Genomic DNA, 20,946 nt, shown 5'->3' with positions numbered 1-20,946 from the left:
AAGGAGAAATAGGTAGCCCAAATACCCTTCTATTGAACAAATTATACTAATTGTACAAAATCTCTTCTATGATGCTAAAGAAGAGAGAACAAGTTCCAGTTCACTCCATATGGAGACAGTTAGTACTTCAGTTCTGGAATCATATAAGAAAATTCTAGACCAACATCTCTGATGAGCATAGACTCAACACTTCTTAACAAATGTTTAGCCAACTGAAACCAGCAATACACCAAATACAGTCAGTGGAAGAAGGTAATAAAAAAGATGTAAGAGGTTATAATTTAGAAAGGGAAGAAATAAAGTTATTTTAATAATATTTACCTATGGAGAAAACTCCAAATAATTTCCATAACGTGAAATAAAAATACATGAGTGTATAAGTCAGAAGTCAGTATAAAAATGAAATTGGCTTCTTTTTATAAGCTATCACTGAATAATTAATAACAGAATTTTTAAAATCATAAAAATGGGTACCAAAAGCCATGGAGGCATAGAAATGTCTGATGAGTTTTAGCATTGAACTTTGTTGTATGGATTGTTTCTAATGTTTGGCTTGTTTCTAATGGTTTATGTGTTTTGATAAACCTTTCATTTAATGAATTGATTCAGTCAGCATTTGTTGACTGCATCCCATTACTGGCAAAGCTGACCAAGAATTCTTTTTATGTGTTTTCATGACAAAGTACAGTAAGGTTTTTCCAGGATGGGAAGGAGCCCAGAATGTGTCTTGCTATGTCAGGAAGAAATTGATGAGGCCAACCTTGTGTTTATTTTTGAAAAGTGCCAGAAAAATGCTCCTCTTTGCAATTAGTGGCCTTCCATCCATATATAGCCCTATGAAGCCTGTTAGCCGTATGAAGGGTGAAGGCTGGTTGGAAGTTTCTGTCTCCTAGGGATATTCTGCAGTGGTATGGCATTTTTCCCTGTAGGGAATGCTCTATCCTGGCTCAACCCTGTCTCCCAGTGGCTTGTGGATGCACAGGCTAAAGGTAAACACTTATTGTTGAGTTGTGACTACTTATTGTGTCTTCTACAAATTCTTGTCTTGAAGCCCTGATTCCCATTGTGATGATATTCAGAAATAGGGCCTTGGAATGATTAGGTTTTGGTACACAGGCAAATTGTGCAAGGTCCTAAACTCCTTGAGATGTCAGAACCTCATCTAAGCTCTCCATACAGTTATTTCCTCTATCTGCTTTTGTGACAATGTCACTCATGAACCTGTGAGCTCCTTGAGGCTAGGGATATATGTGAGTGAGGTCACGTCTCTCTCTCTCTCTCTCTCCACACACACACACACACAGACACACACACATTAGAAGATGATCAGAAGAATGTCCCATATACACACATATACATACATAATACATACATAATATATACATATATTATTTAGGTGTAACATATATATATATAGTAAGCACCCAATAAATGTATGATCCTAATAAATTGGCCAGTCCTGGAAGGAACTTTGGAGAAAGGCAGTGGGAGTATGGAGAGGGAAGCCTCCTTTTTTTTTTTTTTAAATACCCTAAATAGAATGTCTTAACATTATATGAAAACTACTTGCTTTTCCCCCCCTGGTCCTGAGGCTTGAACTCAGGGCCTGGGCACTGTCTCTGAGCTTCTTTTGCTCAAAGCTGGTGTTCTATTGCTTGAGCCATAGCACCACTTCCAGCTTTATTGCATATAAGAGTCTCATGAAATTTCCTGTCCAGGCTGGCTTTGAAACATGATCCTCAGATCTCAGCCTCCTGAGTAGCTAGGATTACTGGTATAAGCCACGGGTGCCTGGCTACTTGCTTGGTTTTTTAAATAAAAATCTTAAGTAAGAGTATAAATGTATTTCCTGCATCTTAAATCATTTTCTATCCCCTCAGACCCCCATTAAGAATAAAGATGATGAATTGGCATTCTTAGAAATCACACTTGAAATAGCTGCTATAGAATTTGCCACACGGGCGTGTTTCTGGAGCATTGTTAGGCTGAAGCAACTGATAAGACTTCTTTGGGCCACTATCACATTTCCTTTTTGGTCCCTTCTATTCTGGTGGTCTCCTGTATCATGACTTTGTTCACGCAGGGTATTTAACCATTATTAGTTGTCAGCAAATCATTAGCTAGTCTGTTGTTTTAAAGGAAGATAGTAACTTCCTGCCTATCACTAGGCCAGGACCTCCTTGTAACTTTATTTCCTAAGGGGCTGTAGTCCACTTTACTACCCTTGTTTTGAAGCTGGCTGTCCAGGGCTAGCAGAAAATCTGTCCTACTTGGTATAAATCTATGTCTAGCTTCTGTGTATAGCTCGTTGGAATTGTTTGTGTGGGAAATAAAGGTTCTCCAGGTGAACCCAGTAGTAGGTGCTACTCCAAGCAAAGCAAAGAACTTGCTTCAAAGGATGGCTTTTTTTTTCTGTCAGTCATGGGGCTTGAACTCTGGGCCTGGACACTGTACCTCAGCTCTTCAGCTCAAGGCAAGTGCTCTACCACTTGAGCCATAGCACCACTACCAGTTTTCTAGTGGTTTATTGGAGATAAGAGTCTCACAGACTTTCCTGCCCTGGCTGGCTTTGAACTGTGATCCTCATATTCACAGGCACCTGGCCAAAGGACAGCTTTTAAACTGAATGTCTTGATGTTGTCACAATGACAAGGAAATATCAGCACAAGTCAGGCAGCAGTGGCTCACACCTGTAATCCTAGTTACTTAGGAGTCTGGAATCTGAGGATTGTGGTTTAAAGCCAGCTCAGGCAGGAAAGTGTGTGAGATTTTTTTTTTTATACCCAATTAACTACCAAAAAGCTGAAATTGAGCTGTGGATCACATTGTACAGTGCTAGCTTTGAGCAAAAGTCAAGTGAGCACGTGAGACCCTGAGTTTAAGCCTCAGTACTAGCATGTGAGTGTACACATATGCACACACACACACACACACACACACACACACACACAGACATACACACGCCCACACATACACAAGGTGGGGGAGGGAGAGAATGATTTTCATCTAAAGTACAGTATCAGCTGTTCAAATATGACTAAAATTTCAACTTAAAACTGTCTTTGTGTGTCAATGAGCAAAGACTTGTGTATGTACTTAGGCATTTACGCACCAAGCAGTCCAAATTTTACTCAGGGAGAATCAGGTTAAATTCAAGTGCAAACAACTTGCTTATGTCAGGATGATATATTCCCTGCCCCCACCCCGCAAGTGAGGGTTCTCCCCTTATTCTTAATTTTAGAAGATGACATTTTTCATTACTTTTCTGTGTTTTGTATGCTTTTAGCATCATTTATTGTTATTTTAGATAGAACGAGAATCATGTTGCAAAGTGGGCAGAGGTGTAGAGCCTGAACGTGTTTGCTGTTGTTTCTATAAAGGAAGTGGATGCCCATCCGCCTCAGTGGAAGGTCACTCCTGGGGCTGGAAATGTCCTTCCCCAGCCAAGAAGCCTGTCAGCAGCTCTGGAATGGCCTTGCCCTGGCGGATGAGGAATGTGATAGGCAGGACTTTGCTTGTCACTGCCACCGAGGGGGAGAGGTGAAATGCACAACCAAATGGAGGATTTATCTTCTTCCTGAGCTGCAGGAAGGAAGGCTTCTGCGACATTTAGTGTGTTTGGAATAGAAGATAAAGGGAAGTAGCTTTTACCCCAGTGCGAGGACAACAGAAATCAATGTCGACAGAAAATAATGTCCAGGACTTGCTTTTTTGCCTGTTTTGCTTCTCTGGCCTCCAGACCTGTCCAAAGGATATGCATGAACATTCAATGAATTGTTTTAGATGCTTCTGATCCTAAGATGACCCTTGCCCACAGTTACCTGCTCTGAGTGCGTGATAGCACAAAATCTGCTATCGATTGTGAATCCTGTTTGCCTGCGGATGTTTAAGAAGTTATCCACTCTTATAAAAAAAAGCTCACAGAAAGAGGGTTATTTTGTTTGTCTTTTATGATTAGAGGGTGGTTTTGATTATGATTTACTCATTCATTGCTTCATAAAACTTTTACCTAGTGCTTTCTTACCAAGTCCTTTTTTTAAAAAAATGCCCAGAATAATGTCTGAAAATCTCCCTATAGTTTTGTAAAGTAGAACTCAGTGACCCCTCATTTGACAGATAAGCAGGAAGCTATTTGCCCAAACTAGTAGAAGATCTAAATTCAGACCAGATCTTTTGGTTGCTGGCTCTGTCTTCTTTTGCTCTGCTGGCTGTGGCCTGTTGGTTCATTCTATTAGACAAGACAACTTATGTAATGTATCTTAAACAAAGTCTTTTCTTGTCTGCCCTGTGTCTGATTAATAAGATAACAGCAGATTAGTTTTCACTGTCCAGAAAGAAGAAAGCAAATCTAAACGTTCTTTCTGTTGTATTGAGATGTCTGTAGGAGCTAACTGTAATGTGGCCATATCTGACACAAAAGCAGTCCTTGAAATCTGAAAGTGTGGGGCGATTGCTTTAAAATCTTTTAAAAAGTTATCTTCAAGTAGTTGTACAAAGGGGTTTCAATTCAACATGTCAGTTTATGAGTATAATACTTTGCTTGATGTGGTATGCTAAACTCAAAGAAATGCACAGTATCAACATGCTGGGTGAAAGCTAGCACAGCGAAGTTCATAGACTGGAGGGCTGGGAGAATCAATCCCAAATCTTGATCCTGCATAGCAAGGAATATACTCTAGATAGTGACTGGAAAGGCTGAAGGGACCATCAAAGGAGGAATTAGAAAGACATGTAGAAGATCTCTCTCTTTCTCTGTCTCTGTCTCTGTCTCTGTCTCTGATTCTGTCTCTGTCTCTCTCTCACACACACATCTCTTTTTTTGACAAGCTCTATGTTAAGCAGTGAAATGATGCAGAAGGAGAGCAAGCAGCTTTTGGTGCCGGAAAAACTTGAACTTAATCACTTATCATCCTTAAATTAAATGGGCAAGAAGATAATCTTTGACCATTTGAATCCTCATAGATAACTGTCTAACTCAAAGATTTGCTTTAAGAATTATATGACATAATCAAGAGCCAAGTACTTCTTCTCCAGGACCTATGTCAGTGGTATTAAACAAATGGAAGTTAGTATATTATTGAATTGTTAGTTAAGAAGAAAATCAAAGCAATCCAAACACAGGAGACATACTACATGTACAAGGCAAGCTCAACAATTTGAAAGTAATATGGGAAAAAACCTCCACCAAAATTGAAACAAGCCAAACATATTGACTCGTATTCTGTTATAAGGGTTCTCTATATAACAGAATATGAGTCAATATTTTTCTTACTAGCTTTCTTATTTGCTTTTTTTTCTTTATTTGCTTTCTTATTTCTTATTTACTTTAAAAAACAACAAAGCGAAATCCAACCTATTTTATGAGGATCCTAAGGAGATGTTTTCATTATATCTTAGAAGAGAGGGAACAAGTGGTGAACTCATTGATTAAAAAATTATGATTTAATCACTGAAAAGGGGAAGGAGGAGGAGGAATTTCACACTGTTTGCTTAACATAGCAAATATCAACATCTGTAATCGGTTTCAGCTAAGGAATGTTATGCATGACCACAAAAGTCTGAGTTGCTCATCAACTGAGAGAATAGGTCAGAATTAATTTGTCTATATGTACATTTACTTTATATAGTTTCTTTACATTGAAGCATCTTAAATTCAACATAATAGAGCTTGTTTATTCCATCCTAAGATTTAAATATCTAGAATACTTCATGATTATTTTTGTTTCTAAACAGTAATTACAGTCTTTGAGATGTAACAAAATTTCTTCTTAAAGCAGTTGCTTTGTTTTTGGCAGGGGGATCACATTTATCCAACATTCATCCTTCGACAGTAAACTGTTTTTTTTCTTTTTCATGAAAATGAACATCCTTTCAATTCCCCTTTTCTGATTTAGAAAAGAATTCTCTTAAAGAGAGAAGATCTCTAGCAGAATGTAACAGATTTCGTTATAAAAACAGACAGGGCAAGAGAGGTTTTTATTTTTCTTCTACAGATAGACTGAAATAGAAATTTCTAGAAAATGTTGTTTTTATTCTATTTTTATTAGACTTTCTTCATCTCAAATTTCTGTTAAATGGGACATTCAGAAGGAAGGATTAAAGCGTAGTACTACTTACCCTGGCAGTCTGGCCCCCAGTGTCCTGGACAACATTGAGGTTGAAGGTAGTTCTTCCTACAAATATGGCGGCACCCAGGCAGAGGCCAAGAGTAGGATTTGACGTCATAGTTATACCTTGTGGGAGCAAAGAGAGGACATTACCCATTGAGATATGAGCAGTGAAGTTAAGCAGGTGGTGAGATTGCTCTAGGTCTGTATACTTATCCATATTAAAAAATATAGATTAAACAAAATTGGCTCTCTAGGTAGAATAAAACTTAATCATAAATTATTATTATTATATTATTTTTATTCTTAGTTTCTATTTTTATCTGTGCTGGTCCTGGGACTTGAACTCAGGGCCTGGGCACTGTCCCTGAGCATTATTTTTTGTTGTTCAAGGTTAGCACTCTACCACTTGAACCACAGCTCTACTTCCAGGTTTTTGGTGGGTAGTTAGAGATAAGAGTTGCATAGAAATTTCCTGCCTGGAGTGGTTTGAACCTGGATCCTCAGATCTCAGCCACTTGAGTAGATAGGATTATAGGTGAGCCACCAGTGCCTGGTGGCTTAATTGTTACACTTAATTGTTATACATTAAGTTATTATAAATTATATATTATATTATGTTAAATTATATTATAAATTAAATTGTTATAAATTGTTATAAATTAAGTTATTATAAATTAGATATTATATTAAATTATATTATAAATTAAATTGTTATAAATTGTTATACTTAATTGTTATACTTAATTGTTATAAATGGAGGGGGGAAACGTGAGAAGCTATGAACACAGGAGGAAGTACCTCAAGTGGAATTGGGAGTGAAGCTAGTAGATAAAATCAATTATTAGGTCTTGGCACATGTATCTAGCCGTCAGTGCTGGAAGGGAAAGGTGATGAGCTACACAATGTACAGGGTTTAATGCAAACTTATTGTTTAAGATTAGCTTATTTATTGCAGATACCATAGTCACTGCTGTGGCAGAGGCAGTGTAATGGAGTGAGTGAGATGCACCTCAGTATCCTTGTAGGAGACAGAATGATGAGTTCCTCAGAAGTATTTCTAGTGCCAGCTGAGGTGCAGCGCTAGAGTAGCAATTCCATAGAGACTAGGCACCATTGTCTGTGTGAGGGTCTGGCTTATTTCAAGATTAGACTACAGTATGACTAGAGAGCATCCTTCATCAGTCTCATCTTTGACAACTGGGTTCTCTTTAAGAACAGAGGGAAGGGCTGGGAAGGTGGCTCAGTGGTAGAGCACTTGCTTTGCATGCATGAGGCCCTGGGTTCGATTCCTCAGTACCACATAACCAGAAAAAAAAAGCCAGAAGTGGCACTGTGGCTCAAGTGGTAGAGCGCTAGCCTTGAGCTGAAGAGCTAAGGGATAGCGCTCAGGCCCAGAGTTCAGGCCCACGACCGGACCCCCCCCCAAAAAAAATAAAATAAAATAACAAAAGAACAGAGGGAAATGCTGGGCGTCGGTGGCTCACACCTGTAATTCTAGCTACTTAGGAGGCTGATATCTGAGGATATCAACCTTTGAACTGAGGAGGATCTTGGTTCAAAGCCAGCCCAGGCAGGGAAGTCTGTGAGACTCTTATCTCAAATTAACTACCAGGAAACTGGAAGTGGTGCTGTGGCTCAAGTGGTAGAGTGCTTGCCTTGAGTTGAAGAGCTGAGAGATAGTGCCCAGGCCCAGAGTTCAAGCCCCATGACCACCATGACTACCACCACCACCACCAACAAGAAAAGAACAGAAGGAAGGTGAGTTCAAGGCTGTGTTCCCACATATAAGAGGGCAACAGGTACATGAATGAATGTCCAGCATCATATATCGTCAGTGAAAGTCAAGGCAAAACCATAGTGAGACATGATCTCACCACTATTAGGATAGTCATTATAATTTTTAAAAAGCCCCCAATACAATAAGGATTGGTCAGGATATGGAAAAAAAAGAAACCACTGTACACGGAGGTGGTAATACAAAGTGATACAGAAACCATAAAAATAGTTTGGAAGCTCTTCAAATATTAAAAATGAAACTATCATGTGGTCCGTCAATCCTATTTCTGGGGCTCTAGCCAAAGGAATTGATATTAAGATCTCAAAAAGATATGTGTTCATGTTCATTGCATCATAATTCACAATAGCCAAGACATGGGAGCAATCTAAACTTCCATCAAAGGATGAAAGGATGAAGAAAATATAGTATATATGTATCATATAAGTATAGACTTATATGACATACATTATATAAACAACATATAGTGATATATAATATGGTACATAATGATATGATAAACATGATAATATGTAATTATATAAATAATATGGATATGATATATAATGATATTCTATGAATGTGGTATGTAATATTCATAATGGAACATTTTTACCCTTTAAAAAGAAAGATGTCTTGTACTTTGTAAGCAACATGGATTAACAGAAGGATATTATGCCATGTGTAGCCTAGGCCAGATATATTTTACTATGTATAATATAGGCTAGATACAAAATGACAAATATTCCATTGTACTACTTATATGAGGAATCTAAAATGAGCAGAGAGTAGACTGGTGGTTTCCTGGGGCTGGAATGAAGGGAAAATTTGGTATTGTGTAAAAAGGAAACAAAGTTTTGGCTATGCAAAAATAAGAAAGTCCTAGAATTCTATTGAAAGGCATACTGACTATAGTTATTAATAATGTTAACTTAAAAATGGATGCATAAAATTTGCAAAAGAGGATAGACTTTGCATTGAGTGTTCTTATTGCCCCAAAAAATGAGGACCGGAGAAAACTTTTGGAAGTGATGGACATGTTTATGGCATTTTGCTTGTGGTCATGGCTTTATGGGTATATACTTTTCTCTAAGTACATTGAGTTGTGTACATTTAGATAGATATAGCTCTGTGTGTGTGTGTGTGTGTGTGTGTGTGTGTGTGTGTGTGTGTGTGTGTGTGTATACCAGTCCTGGGCTTGAACTCAGGGCCTGGGCTATGTCCCTAAGTCTATCTGCTCAAGGCTAGCACTTTGAGCACTGGCCTCAAGCATCAATCCTCAGATCTTAGCCTCTGGAACAGTTGTGATTACAGGCATGAGCCACTGGCACCCAACATGTACAGTTTTTGCATGTGAATCGTACTTAAATAAGGTGATTTTAAGAAACACCGAAAATATAAAACAAGACCAAACAAAAGAGTCAATCTTGGATTTGTTACAGCACAAATGGATGAAACAACAAAGTCTTCAATACTGAAACAAACAGTAGGAGTGCAAAATTGTATTGGTGTGTATGTCTGTGTGTGTGTGTGTGTGTGTGCTCACGCACGCGCGCGCGCGTGCACACACACACACACACACACACACACACACACACACACACACACACACACACACGGGGTCTAATTCGGTGCTTACTTTGGCCCTGAACAGGACATTAGCCAGTAGAAAAGTAGTCTCAGGACAGTGGGGATATTACTTATTACTTTACTTACTTACTTTTCTTAGCATTTATTGACTTTCACAAGGGAGACGTGTTCTTTTAAAAGCTGTGATATAATTCTAGTTGAAAATGAAACTGGTTGCAGATATGTTCAGAAATTCAGGGGCCAAGTGCAGAAATATGTTTGTTAATTCTAGAATGGCCAATTAAAATATTGTGAAACTATTTAAAATAGTGATTTGTGGAGTACTATGTACTGTGGGTATGTTAAACAATGTGCATTCACATGTAATATAATAGCATTAAGATTTTATTCCACACAAAATTTTAAAATATCAGTTTAATTTTAAAATATCAGTTTTTCATTCTTGAACTAAAAATGAACTCATTGAGTGATATTTAATTTCCAAATTAGTAAGCATTGCTTTTGTCTCTGAGCCTCATGGATATCCCCATTAGCTGGTGAGAAGCTGAATGAACTCTTTGCCAGAAGTAGCCATGAATTATGATGATTTTGTATGGAGATCTTTAAGAAGGCCAAACATGCCTGGCACCAGTGGCTCACACCTGTAATCCTAGCTACTCAGGAGGCTGAGATCTGATGATTGCAGTTCAAAGCCAGTCCAGGCAGAAAAGTCCCCATGAGACTCTTTATCTACAATTAGCCATTCAAAAACTGGAAGTGGCACTGTGGCTGAAGTGGTAGAGCACTAGTCTTGAGCACAAAGAGGCTCAGGAACAGTGCCCAGTCTTTGAGTTCAAGCCCTGCAACTGACAAAAACCAAAAACAACAACAACAAAAAGAATGCAGAACTCAGATGAGCACATGTGGCTCATGCCTGTAAACCTAGCTGCTCAGGAGGCTTAGGGCCTAGATCTTTGCTCAAAGCTAGCCTGGGCAGAGAAATTCGTGATGCTCCATCTCCAAAAAAAAAAAAAACCCAGCAAAAAGCCAGGCATGGAGACATGGCTCAAGTGATAGAGTGCTATCTGAGCAAGCAGAAGGCCCTGAGTTCAAACCTTGGTACTAGAGAGAGGAAGGGAAGAAAAGAAAAAAGAAAAGAATGTAACCATCAACAAAAATTTCAACCCTGTTAATATTCTTCCTCCATTTCCTTTTCCTCCCTTTCTAATCCTCCTTTTCCTCTATTCCTCCTTCTCTTTCTCTTCCTTTTCCTCCTCCCTCTCCTCTTTCTCTGATTTTTTCAGCCCTGGTTTTTGCTGGTTATTTTAAAGATAGTTTTTAATTTTCTGCCTGAGCTCATGGCTGGATTGCTATCAGTTCATTTTAAGTTTCTAGTAGTTGCTGGGGTAACAAGTGTCTGTTAACCTCATCCATCATCCCTCTGTTGAGATGGAGTCTCTCAGCTTTTCTGAATAGGCTGCCCTGGAAACTTGATCATCACGATCTCAGCCTCCTATGCCATTTAGGATAACAGGCATGTGCTACTGTGCTCAGAAATGAGTTGAAATAGGCTCTTGTGAACTTTTCTTTCTGGGTTGTCCTCACATTGTAATCCTTCAATTCTCCTCCTCTTAAGTAGTTAGGATTACAGATATGAACCTCTGGTACCTGCTACCATGCTGAAATTCTCTCTCTCTCTCTCTCTCTCTCTCTCTCTCTCTCTCTCTCTCTCTCTCTCTCTCTCTTGCTTCTCTCTTTCTTTCTCCTTTCCTTTCCTTCCCTTCCCTCTCCTTCCTTCCCCTCCCCTCCCCTTTCCCTTCCCTCCTCTTTCCCTTCTCTTCCCCTTCCTTTTTCTCTTCCTTTCCTTCCTTTGGTTGGCCATGAGACTTGAACTCAGGGCCTGCTCTACTCAAGGCTAGCAGCACTCTACCACTTTGAGCCACAGCTCCACTTCTGTTTTGTTTTGTAGTGGTTAATTGGAGATAAGAGTATCCCACATATTTTCCTGCCAAGGCTGGCTTTGAACTTCGATCCTCCAGATCTCAGCCTTCTGAATAGCTAGGATTACAGGCGTGAGCCACTGGTGCTCAGCTCTGAAATTCTTTTGTTCCTTTTCTTTGATTTCAAATTAGCATCAAGAAGCTCCAGCTTATTAGACTCATGACTTTTTTTTTTTAACACATTCAGACTAGATACCTTTCCAAATGAAACAAAACCAAAATTTCAAAGAAAGGAAGGGAAGAGGAAGAGTGACTGACCTGTAAAATGCAATGTAGTCAGTTTTATATTAAGACCAATAGTAGTAGCATATGCAAATTAAAGTTTGTACATTTGGAGTTAGCCCAGTGTGGATTCAGTGTATTCTTAGGGAAAAATCAAGGAAATGCTTTGCACAAGTTTTTGAAATCACGAGAGTGCCAAGACTTGAACATACTTATTATTATTATTATATTTTTGTAATGAGTACCTGCAATCACGAACACCAACAGAGTTGTTGGTTATCTTAGTGTAACCATCTGGGCACTTGATTCCAAGATTGAGCCAGCAGGATTTGCACTGTGTCCTAATTGTTAGAACAGCTTCCTTATCACATCTTTTTGCCTGTTGGAACATAACAAAGAATATCAGTTCTCTTTATCAGAGTCTTGCAAAATCTGTCTTGCTCAATTAAAAAAAAAATTATCTTCAAGTAGTTGTACAAAGGAGGTGACATTTAACAAGCAGTTTGTGAATACAATGTACCTTGATTAGTGTCACCTCTTTTAACATTCTTACAGGTCATTTTTTTTTTGTTCCATTTCCATAGAATGTCAGAGATGGCAATGAGGTTGATTGGTAATGACTGGCTCCTTGTTTTCAATCTATCTGGTAGAGTGTTGGGCTCAATGAGTAATGCCTGCTCTGTGTATAGGAAAAGCAAGAGTACTGTTTGTGCTATATATGTGACATCCCTCATCTGTATGTCATTACCCCATTATACAAAGAACCTGAAATATATTGCATGACATGTGCCTCAAATAGGAAATTGCTAGCACAGGTTATTGAAGGCCAAGTGGTCATAAGTCATAGTCCTTGAGGATAATCTTTCAAAATTAATTCAATAGGGACATCGGCTGCAGGACCAGCTCTGTGCTAAACGCTGTGGAGGACATAGCCCCTGTGCCAGAGACACCTGCGATGCTTAGGTGATCATCTATCGAGAAGTAGGCTGCATGGCCAGGGATTTTTTTGTTCTGTCCCTGGCTGTAGCCTCCACGCCTAGAAAACTGTCTGATGCCTAGTGGTGCCCATGAATACTGGTGGATGGAATGAATGAATTGGGGATATCAGACAGACATGCGAGGCACAGTTATTTGGCAACCTGGAATGGCAGAGAATTAACGGCTAACATGAGTGACCAGATTTATTCTGGCCAGGCCTTTACAAACTCCTCTTGCTTCTGATGCTGGGGTAGACAGAGTTCCTTCTCTTTCCTGAGTTTCCTTCCTCTCCCCAGAAAGCTGCTTCTAAAACAGTTTTGTGTAAGGCATACAGACTGAACTTGGGAGTTGGAAGACCTGAGTCTGGAGCAGATTTTTATTTCTTTCTAAGCATGCAATTTGTGTGTGTGTGTGTGTGTGTGTGTGTGTGTGTGTGTGTGTGTGTGTGTGTGTGTGTGTATGTGTGTGTGTGCGCGCATGTGCATAGGCGCAGAGGTGTGCACGCCCACACCAGACTTGAACTCAGGGCCTGGGCATTGCCCTTTAGCATTTTTACTCAAGGCTAACACTACCACTTGAGCCACATCTCTACTTCTGGCCTTTTGGTGGTTTATTAGAGATAAGCCTCTGATGGTCTTTCCTGCCTGGACTGGCTTTGAACTGTGCTCCTCAGATCTCAGCCTGAGTAGCTAGGATTATAGGCATGAGCACCTGACTAAGAATGTGATTTGAAGGAACTCTTGCCTTTTGTCATCATTGTAATGCTGGAGATCTCAGTAAGCACTCTCAAGGCACTGGACCTTTTGATAATGTAACAGGTACAGATTCTCTGCTCAGTATCTGGAGTAGCACCACAATGTATTCTGGCCCATGAAATCTTCTCTGTCTGATCTCAGTGCTTCACCTGTTGCTGATCCCACAGGAGTGTTCTCTCCCCTCCCCTTGGCTACTGAGTCTATATCCTCCACTTCCCTGCTTAGTACCATCCCTTCCACAAAACCATACTCATCAGGCTTCTTTTGCTCAAGCTCTGCCTGTTCCCCGATTGGCCCAGTGGGACAGTGTGAGCCTTTGTTCCCCAGTGAGAAAACCCTTTTGGGAGAGGGCTATGTCTCCAATGGGTCTCCTACACCCCACAGCTCATCCTACCGGCCAGCACAGGTTAGGCACAATGGAAATGTTATCAGTGCTTTTACTCTGATGGCAGTATACAGAGTCTACCTGAGAAGCAACCTTATGTTTACAGGACAATTTATGATTATGCACACCTCCAACGGCATTGCTTTAGTTGACCGTCACAGCTTTAGAGAGAGGGTATTATCTTCATTTCTGGAGTGGAGTAAGGGAAGGGGGTGCAGAGATTTGTCAAAGATCATGCAATCATTAATGTTCCTTTTCCTCCACATTTCTCATTAATGCATATTGTATAATGCAGGGGTTTAAATGTGGGTGATAGTTCCATGAATGCATATAATAAAGTTTGATCATTTATACTCTTTCTTATCCCCTCTCCTTCACCCTCATTAAAATATTTCTTGCCATTTAAAAAATGGGTTTCCCTAGGACTTTTTCATACATGCATGTAGTAATTACTGTTTTTCTGCTTCCTTAGTCGGCTCTTTCGCTTCCCTACCCCCCAGTGGCACAAAGAAAATGAAAATCTCTGCTTTTTAAAAATAAAAATTGGAATCTTTCATCTGGAGATCATTATGGACATAAATATGACTGGAATATTCTTTACTTACATATAGCTTATATTAGCCTCTTTTTAGCTGTCTCAACACCTGCTTGCTTTTATTTTATTTATTTATTTTTCAATACTTATTGAGCCTTTATTATGGGTTAGGCATTATCCTAGACTTGTGCTCAGCTCTTCCAGCCAGCTATGATATTTTACTCTCTCTCTCTTTCTCTCTCTTGTGGCAGAGCTGAGGATCAAACACAGGGCCTTGCACTTGCTAGACAAGTGCTCTTCCACTGAGCCAAATCCCCAACCTTCTGCTTGTTTTCATAAAGCAGTTTTCTGTGCATTGAAGTTTCTCCTTGGATGGTTGTCTGGATGGCCCTTTGACTTTCCTTTCTTTGTAGGTTTTATTTATGACTGTCTTTTAAAGACATCCTTTAAACTTCAAGTGGCCTTTTTGAAGTGAACTGGCTCACTCATTTACCTCTTATCAGTAGGCAGAATTTAATCTAGCTGAGAAGCAAGCAGATCCAAGGCCTGGTGAACACTAGTGCTGGAGATGATGATGCAGCAGTGATCATTTCTACCACTGTGGCTCACTGTCCTTGTGGAAAGTAAAGCTCAGAGCATTTGTTAAGCAGACCCATGGAAAGGCATAGCTCACACTCATCCCTAGCTATCTTCCATGGTGGAGTAGTAACCAGTGGCCATTTCCCCACGTTTTCATGAAAAGCATTATAAGAGTAAGATCCACCTGAATACAGTTGTGTGTGGATAAATATTTGCTTGACAGGGTTGCAGAAGCATGCCTTCTCTCTCTCTCTCTCTCTCTCTCTCTCTCTCTCTCTCTCTCTCTCTCTCTCTGTCTGTCTCTGTCTCTGTCTCTGTCTCTCTCCATCTCTGTCTCTGTCTCTGTCTCTGTCTCTCTCTCTCTGTGCTCATGCGTATGCATTGTGTGTGTGTACACGCCAGTACTGGGACTTGAACTCAGAGCCTTGCACTCTTGCTTTAGCAGCTTTTATTATTATTTTGCTCAAGACTGAAGCTCTACGACTTGAGCCGTGCCTCTACTTCTACTTTTTTTGCTTGTTATTTGAAGATAAGAGTCTGGGATTTGTCTGCCCAGATTGACTTTGAACCTTAATCCTCAAATCTCCACTTCCTGAGTAGCTAGAATTACAGGCATGAATCACCAGAGCCTGGCTTTCAATCTATTCTGAATAGATCAGAAATCAGATATTGCAAAATGTACCCTCCTCATTGGCTGTCACTGCTAAGTGGCCCCGCTCTGCAATGGCAGCTGTGTGAATGGACTGGACGAAGGTCTCAGTCAAGGTCTGTAGAAGCCAGAAGGGATGGATGGATGCCTGATGGGGTTCATGAACACGTCTCCTTCTTCTGTCAGCCCTGGAATTCTCCAGGGCGTCCTTCCACACCAGTTAGTTTCCACGTGTGAACAGACAGGGTGTTTGACTAATGAGGGGAGTGAGGACTAAGGCCAACAGAAGCCAGTGCTTCCTGGTCTGCAGGGGGAAGGACAGCACTGAAATCAGCTTCTCAGAGCAGAGATTGAACAGTGTCAGAACCTTTCCTTACAAACTTTCTCTTGACTTGATGACATCCAGATAGGGACCTTTTCCTAAGATGCTATGGGGAAACAAAGGGCTTCTGAACACAGCATGCACATGAACAACAGCAACAACAAAGAAAAGTGCAAACACTCGTGGAAGTTTCATCTTACCTGTCCTGGGCTTTCAGTCTGGGAGCTGGAAACTTGCACAAGCCATCCAAGGAGAAACAGTTGTAAGTATCGCAGCATGTCCAGCAATTGTCTGCTCCTTCTCCTGGCCAGGCACCTGTCAGAACAATTTAGCTTTGGGGGAATTCTTTCTCATTTCAGTGTTGACTTTAAAATCCTCGCCTTCCCTTTTCTAAGAGGGAAATGAGAAGATACACAGGATTGGCCTCTAAGCAGGAAAAATGGCAGATTCAGGGTCTTCTGCAGATGGGTCACTCTGTCCTGTATATATGGCCTGGCTGAATGACAGGATTTCCTGGAAACCACCAGGGCAGAGGATGGACTTGGGATTCCTACGCCTTGTGAAACTCCCAGGGCCGGCTCTGCCCACTCTGCTGCTGGGCTTGCCTGTTCTCTCTTCTAAACCACAGACAGCATGGGTTATCCTGGGCCTTTCTGTATAAATGCCAAGGTCCAAGTGTGTTGTCAAGTGGTGTTTGAAGGACATTCCTTCCAGGTGTGGAAGGAATGGCACAGAGGCCTGGTCCGGGTTCTGTGTGGTGGTCAGCTCCACTAGATGTGGACAGCTGGGTTTTCAGCACATCCTTTCTTCTCTTCCAGGTGTCTCTAGTATCAAGTAATGGGTCTGTGGGTCTGATCCAGCCTTTCATGGCTCCATCGAACATCACTACTGCCAGGAAGACTTCCTGTCCCGTTCCCTCCCAGACTTTTCCATACAGTACCACGAAACCCAGTCACACCTTTTCCAGTTCATCTATCTGTCTTGTCCTCCATCTGCATCTGTGAATCCTTTGAGGGCAGAAGCGAAGTCTTTTCCTGTTCTGTATCCCACACCACTTTCTAAAACCTAGCCCATGCCAGTCGCTCTTCTAGACCTCTCTGTGGATCGGTTTGACTTTTGAAGCACTGGAATGGAATAATGAGGCTCATGCTCCCCAGTTTACATAGGAGGAAACTGAGGCAGAAAGGTTAAGCAACTTACTCTAATCACAAAGCTAGTGGATGGCAAAAACAGAATTCAGACTGTGGTTTCAGAGCCAGCACTGCTCACCCCTGATTTATGCTACTGAAAATAATTCAGAGTTTATGAACGAATAAATAGCAGTCCTATTAGACATCATGAGGAAAAGGGTTACACAGGAAAGCATATGGGCCTCTCAACAAATGGGCATAGTAAGGAAACAGGTTGACTCATGCAGCCCCAGATACTATAGTTTTAGTTAAATGATTCCTCTCTCCCTCCTTCTTTCCCCCTTCTCTTCTTCCCCTCCCCCCCCTCATGCATACACACTCTTGAAAACTATTGACCAATAATCTAAGAGACTTTCCCAACATAAGCCCGTTGGAAGCTAACCAGAAGTCTAAATGTGAAGATAACAACTTGGACAGCTGGGATGGCTTATGTCTGTAACCCCAGCTAAACTGCAGACATAAGATATCTGAGGCCAATCTTGGCAAAAATGTGAGATCCTATCTGAAAGGAAAAAAAATCCCAACAAACAAAAAACCTCAGTCAAACATGGGCTGGATGGGGCAAGGATCAAGTGGTAGAGCACCTGTTTAGCACATGCAAGGCTCTGAGTTCAAGTACTGCTACAGCCAAACAACAACAATAACAACAAATCCCCAAAATTAACGTCTGGTCTTAACTCTAGAAGAGCCGCATCAGAGCTCCTGGGCATGGGGCACAGGTTGAGGATTTCTGAGGCTTCTCAGGTGATTTTCCTGGCACTGACTAGTTGCTTAAAGATCTACTAGTAATCATTGAAGGACACCAGTGAGAGTTTGTTCATTTGTCACAGCAGCTGTATGACCTTGACTAATAGGTCAGGGAAATAAGTTAGAAGCTTTTTTTCTGAGTGTGTGTGTATGTGTGTGTGTGTGTGTGTGTGTGTGTGTGTGTGTGTGTGTGTGTGTGTGTGTGTGTGTGTGTGTGTGTGTGTGTGTGTGTGTGTTTGCATGCATAGACTGTATGTGTATACCTGTGTGTGTGCTGGCCTAGGGCTTGAACTCAGGGCCTGGGGTCTATCCCTGAGGATTTTTCCTTTGCTGGGCTAGAGTTCTACTACTTGAGCCACAGTAACACTTTTGTTTTGTTTTGTTTTTTACTGGTTAATTCAACATAAGAGTCTCACTGATTTTCCCTGGCTAGGCTGGCTTCGAACTGTGATCCCCAGATCCTCAGCTTCTTGAGTAGCTAGTATTACAGGCATGAGCCACCAGCGCCCAGCTGGAGTCTTTTCTTTCTGAAGAGTGGGGATAAGTGTTTGGGGCTTGGAATGAGCTAGAGCCCCAGTGGAATAGTGAAAGGAATCCGTGCGGCTATATTTCACGATACTCTTGGGAGATGATGGCCAGATGATTTTGGGAGCCTTTTCTTTTGGATTGACCACGCTCCCTAGGCCAGCCTGGGTCCTGCAGAATACCCAAATGAACTCAAGTAAGCACAGATGAGCGCTGAGGTGGTATTTTCCCAGTTGTCTGTGACCAAGGGCTGCTTTTTTGCTTTCTGCAGATTCATTCAGCAGGTTCCAGATCTGGTCATGTGGTGGGTGAGCTCTGTGAGGGGAAAAAAACTGCCTTAGACTTCATCAGGGAGGCGATTCTAGTTTTTCATTCCCAGGAAGTAGAAATTGGCCTGTCTAGGAACTGTGGGTGAACTTCAGCCATTATCTAGAAAGAACGTTCTGGTAGTTCTTGTCACGTAGTTTAGAGATGCTCGGCAGCGCGGTGGCATTTGATCTTGTTTCTGGAAGTCTCCCTTGCGTGCTGTACACAGAGATTCTTCAGCTTAGTCTAAGTCCTTACCATCCTGTCCCCCGGTGTGCCTGCAATTGCCAAGTAGAGCCCCAAGAAGGACCCCTTGCACCTGGTGGGTGCTAAGTCATGCTTGGCTGTGGTTCGTGGACACCCTGCAAATGTGACAGACAGCGGCTGCCCAGACTTCCACCTTTTCCTGTTGTCGTGCTGGGTGGCCCTGGATTTCCCCTGGCTTGGGTCATCACAGTTGTGCGGATCTGTGTGTCCCTTATTGGGAAGCGTGCTGTATTCCTTTCAGCAGATGGTTGTAATCGCTGCCTCTGTTCGTTTAAGTTTTACATTGTCTTTTCTTCCCAGGTGGTTAGCTTACTTCTACATCATTGATTTTTTTTTTTTTGGTCATGGGGCTTGAACTCAGGGCCTAGATGCTGTCCTTAGGCTTTCAAGGATAGTGTTCTACTACTTTGAGCCACAGCTCTACTTCCAGCCTTTTTGGGTAGTTAATTGGAGATAAGAGTCTCTCAGCCTTTCCTGCCCCGCCTGGCTTCCAACCACGATCCTCAGATCTCAGCCTCCTGAGTAGCTAGGATCGCAGGTATGAGCCACCCGCGCCCGGCCCACATCATCGTTTTAGACCTGGGGGTGGCTCTCCCCTTCCGCCCTGTGTTCTCTCCTGTTCCTCCTTATGTCTTTCTTGACGTCCACTCACCCTCTGCCTCCCAGGCCTCCCCTGTGACACAGTGAGAGGTGCGTTTCCTGCCAAGTGATGGGAGAACTTGCTGGTGTGCAATCTCAGAGGACTCTTTTCATAGTAGAAAAAAGAAAATAAACCAAACCAACATCAGGATGGAGCGTGGGAAGTTTCCTAGGTCACATGTTGAGCATTTGCTGTGGTTATTGACTCTGATGGTCAATGTTTAATTGTTCTGTGTGTGGTGTCTTTGCTCTATAATATGCTTGTTATAGAATCTGAAGTCTTTAGTTACTTTGGCTCTTCTGGAGCTTGGGAGATAGGAATGAAAAAAAATACAATTTTTTAACCAGAAAATTGGTCTCTGTTTCTCAATTTCATTTCTGGACTTTTGTCTCCCTAGCAAAGTAAAAGACACTGTTGATTCCCATGTGGGTAAGAGTAGACTTGTTCTACTTCATAAGAATAACTCTAACCACCAGTGTCCTGGCTTAGTTCATGATTTCATTAAAAATGAAAGGATTTTATAAAAAAAAGATTCCATATTAAAAATAACCTCCAGCTGGGCACCAGTGGCTCACACCTGTAATCCTAGATCCTCAGGAGGTTGAGCTCTGAAGATTGAGGCTCAAAACCAACCTGTACTAACAAATCCAAGAGACTCTTATCTCAAAAAAAAACTAACAGCAGGAGAGATGGATTTTTTCTGTCCTATTGTGAAGATTTCTTGCTCGAGTGGACACTGCCAGTGGAATTAGTTTATTAAACAAATAGCTTGGGGTTAGATTCATCTGGACATTCTTTTTTGATTTATTAGGAAGAAATGTCAGTACCCAAAACATCCAGGCAAGTGCTTAACACATTTTCTTTTCTCCTTCATATCTGATTATAACTTTGAGACAAACCAGTAGCTATTTATATCACAATTGTAAAAGGGAATTTACATTTTTCTTCTTGGTTGAGCTCTTTCCTGTACTGATCTGCTGAGTGACATCACATTCCTGTTTTCTTTGCTTGTCTCTCTTTTCTGCTTTGGGTAAAAAAAAAAATCTTTTTTTTTTTAAGATCAAAGGCCATGTCTAACCAAACCAAAAATAGTGTATAGTAAACAGTTAAAATAACCTTGGTTTTAAAAAACTGACATGAAAAAGACATTTTAATGTCTTCTAGTGAAATAAACTTTATTTATTTATTCATTTTGGTCAATCATGGGGCTTAAACTCAGGGCCTGGGTGCTGTTCCTGAGCTTGTTTGTTTAAGACTAGCACTTTGCCACTTTGAGCCACAGCTTGACTTCTGGCTTTTTGGTGGTTAACTGAAGATAAGAGACACATGAACTTTCTTGCCTAGGCTGGCTTCGAACTATGATCCTCAGATCTCAGCCTCCTGAGTAGCTAGG

General features: G+C 41.1%; 1 protein-coding gene across 1 annotated transcript in view; it reads right to left on the bottom strand.

The window, feature by feature from the left end:
* The window catches only part of Stab2 (stabilin 2), a 134,867-nt gene extending 118,588 nt beyond the window's left edge, over positions 1-16,279 (bottom strand). The window contains exons 1-3 of the mRNA XM_069991529.1: positions 16,079-16,279; positions 11,921-12,054; positions 6,118-6,233 (exon numbers count right to left, since the gene is read on the bottom strand). Of these exons, the coding sequence (XP_069847630.1) occupies positions 6,118-6,233; positions 11,921-12,054; positions 16,079-16,156 (328 nt within the window). The 5' untranslated portion in view covers positions 16,157-16,279. The remainder of the gene's footprint in view (positions 1-6,117; positions 6,234-11,920; positions 12,055-16,078) is intronic.
* Positions 16,280-20,946: the final 4,667 nt, after the last annotated feature.

This window comes from Dipodomys merriami, unplaced genomic scaffold, assembly GCF_024711535.1.
Source record: "Dipodomys merriami isolate MVZ:Mamm:240054 unplaced genomic scaffold, mDipMer1.0.p SCAF_10, whole genome shotgun sequence".
In the NCBI taxonomy this organism is placed as follows: domain Eukaryota; kingdom Metazoa; phylum Chordata; class Mammalia; order Rodentia; family Heteromyidae; genus Dipodomys; species Dipodomys merriami.
Note: the sequence above shows the minus strand (reverse complement) of the source record. Positions and strands in the feature narration are given on the sequence as shown.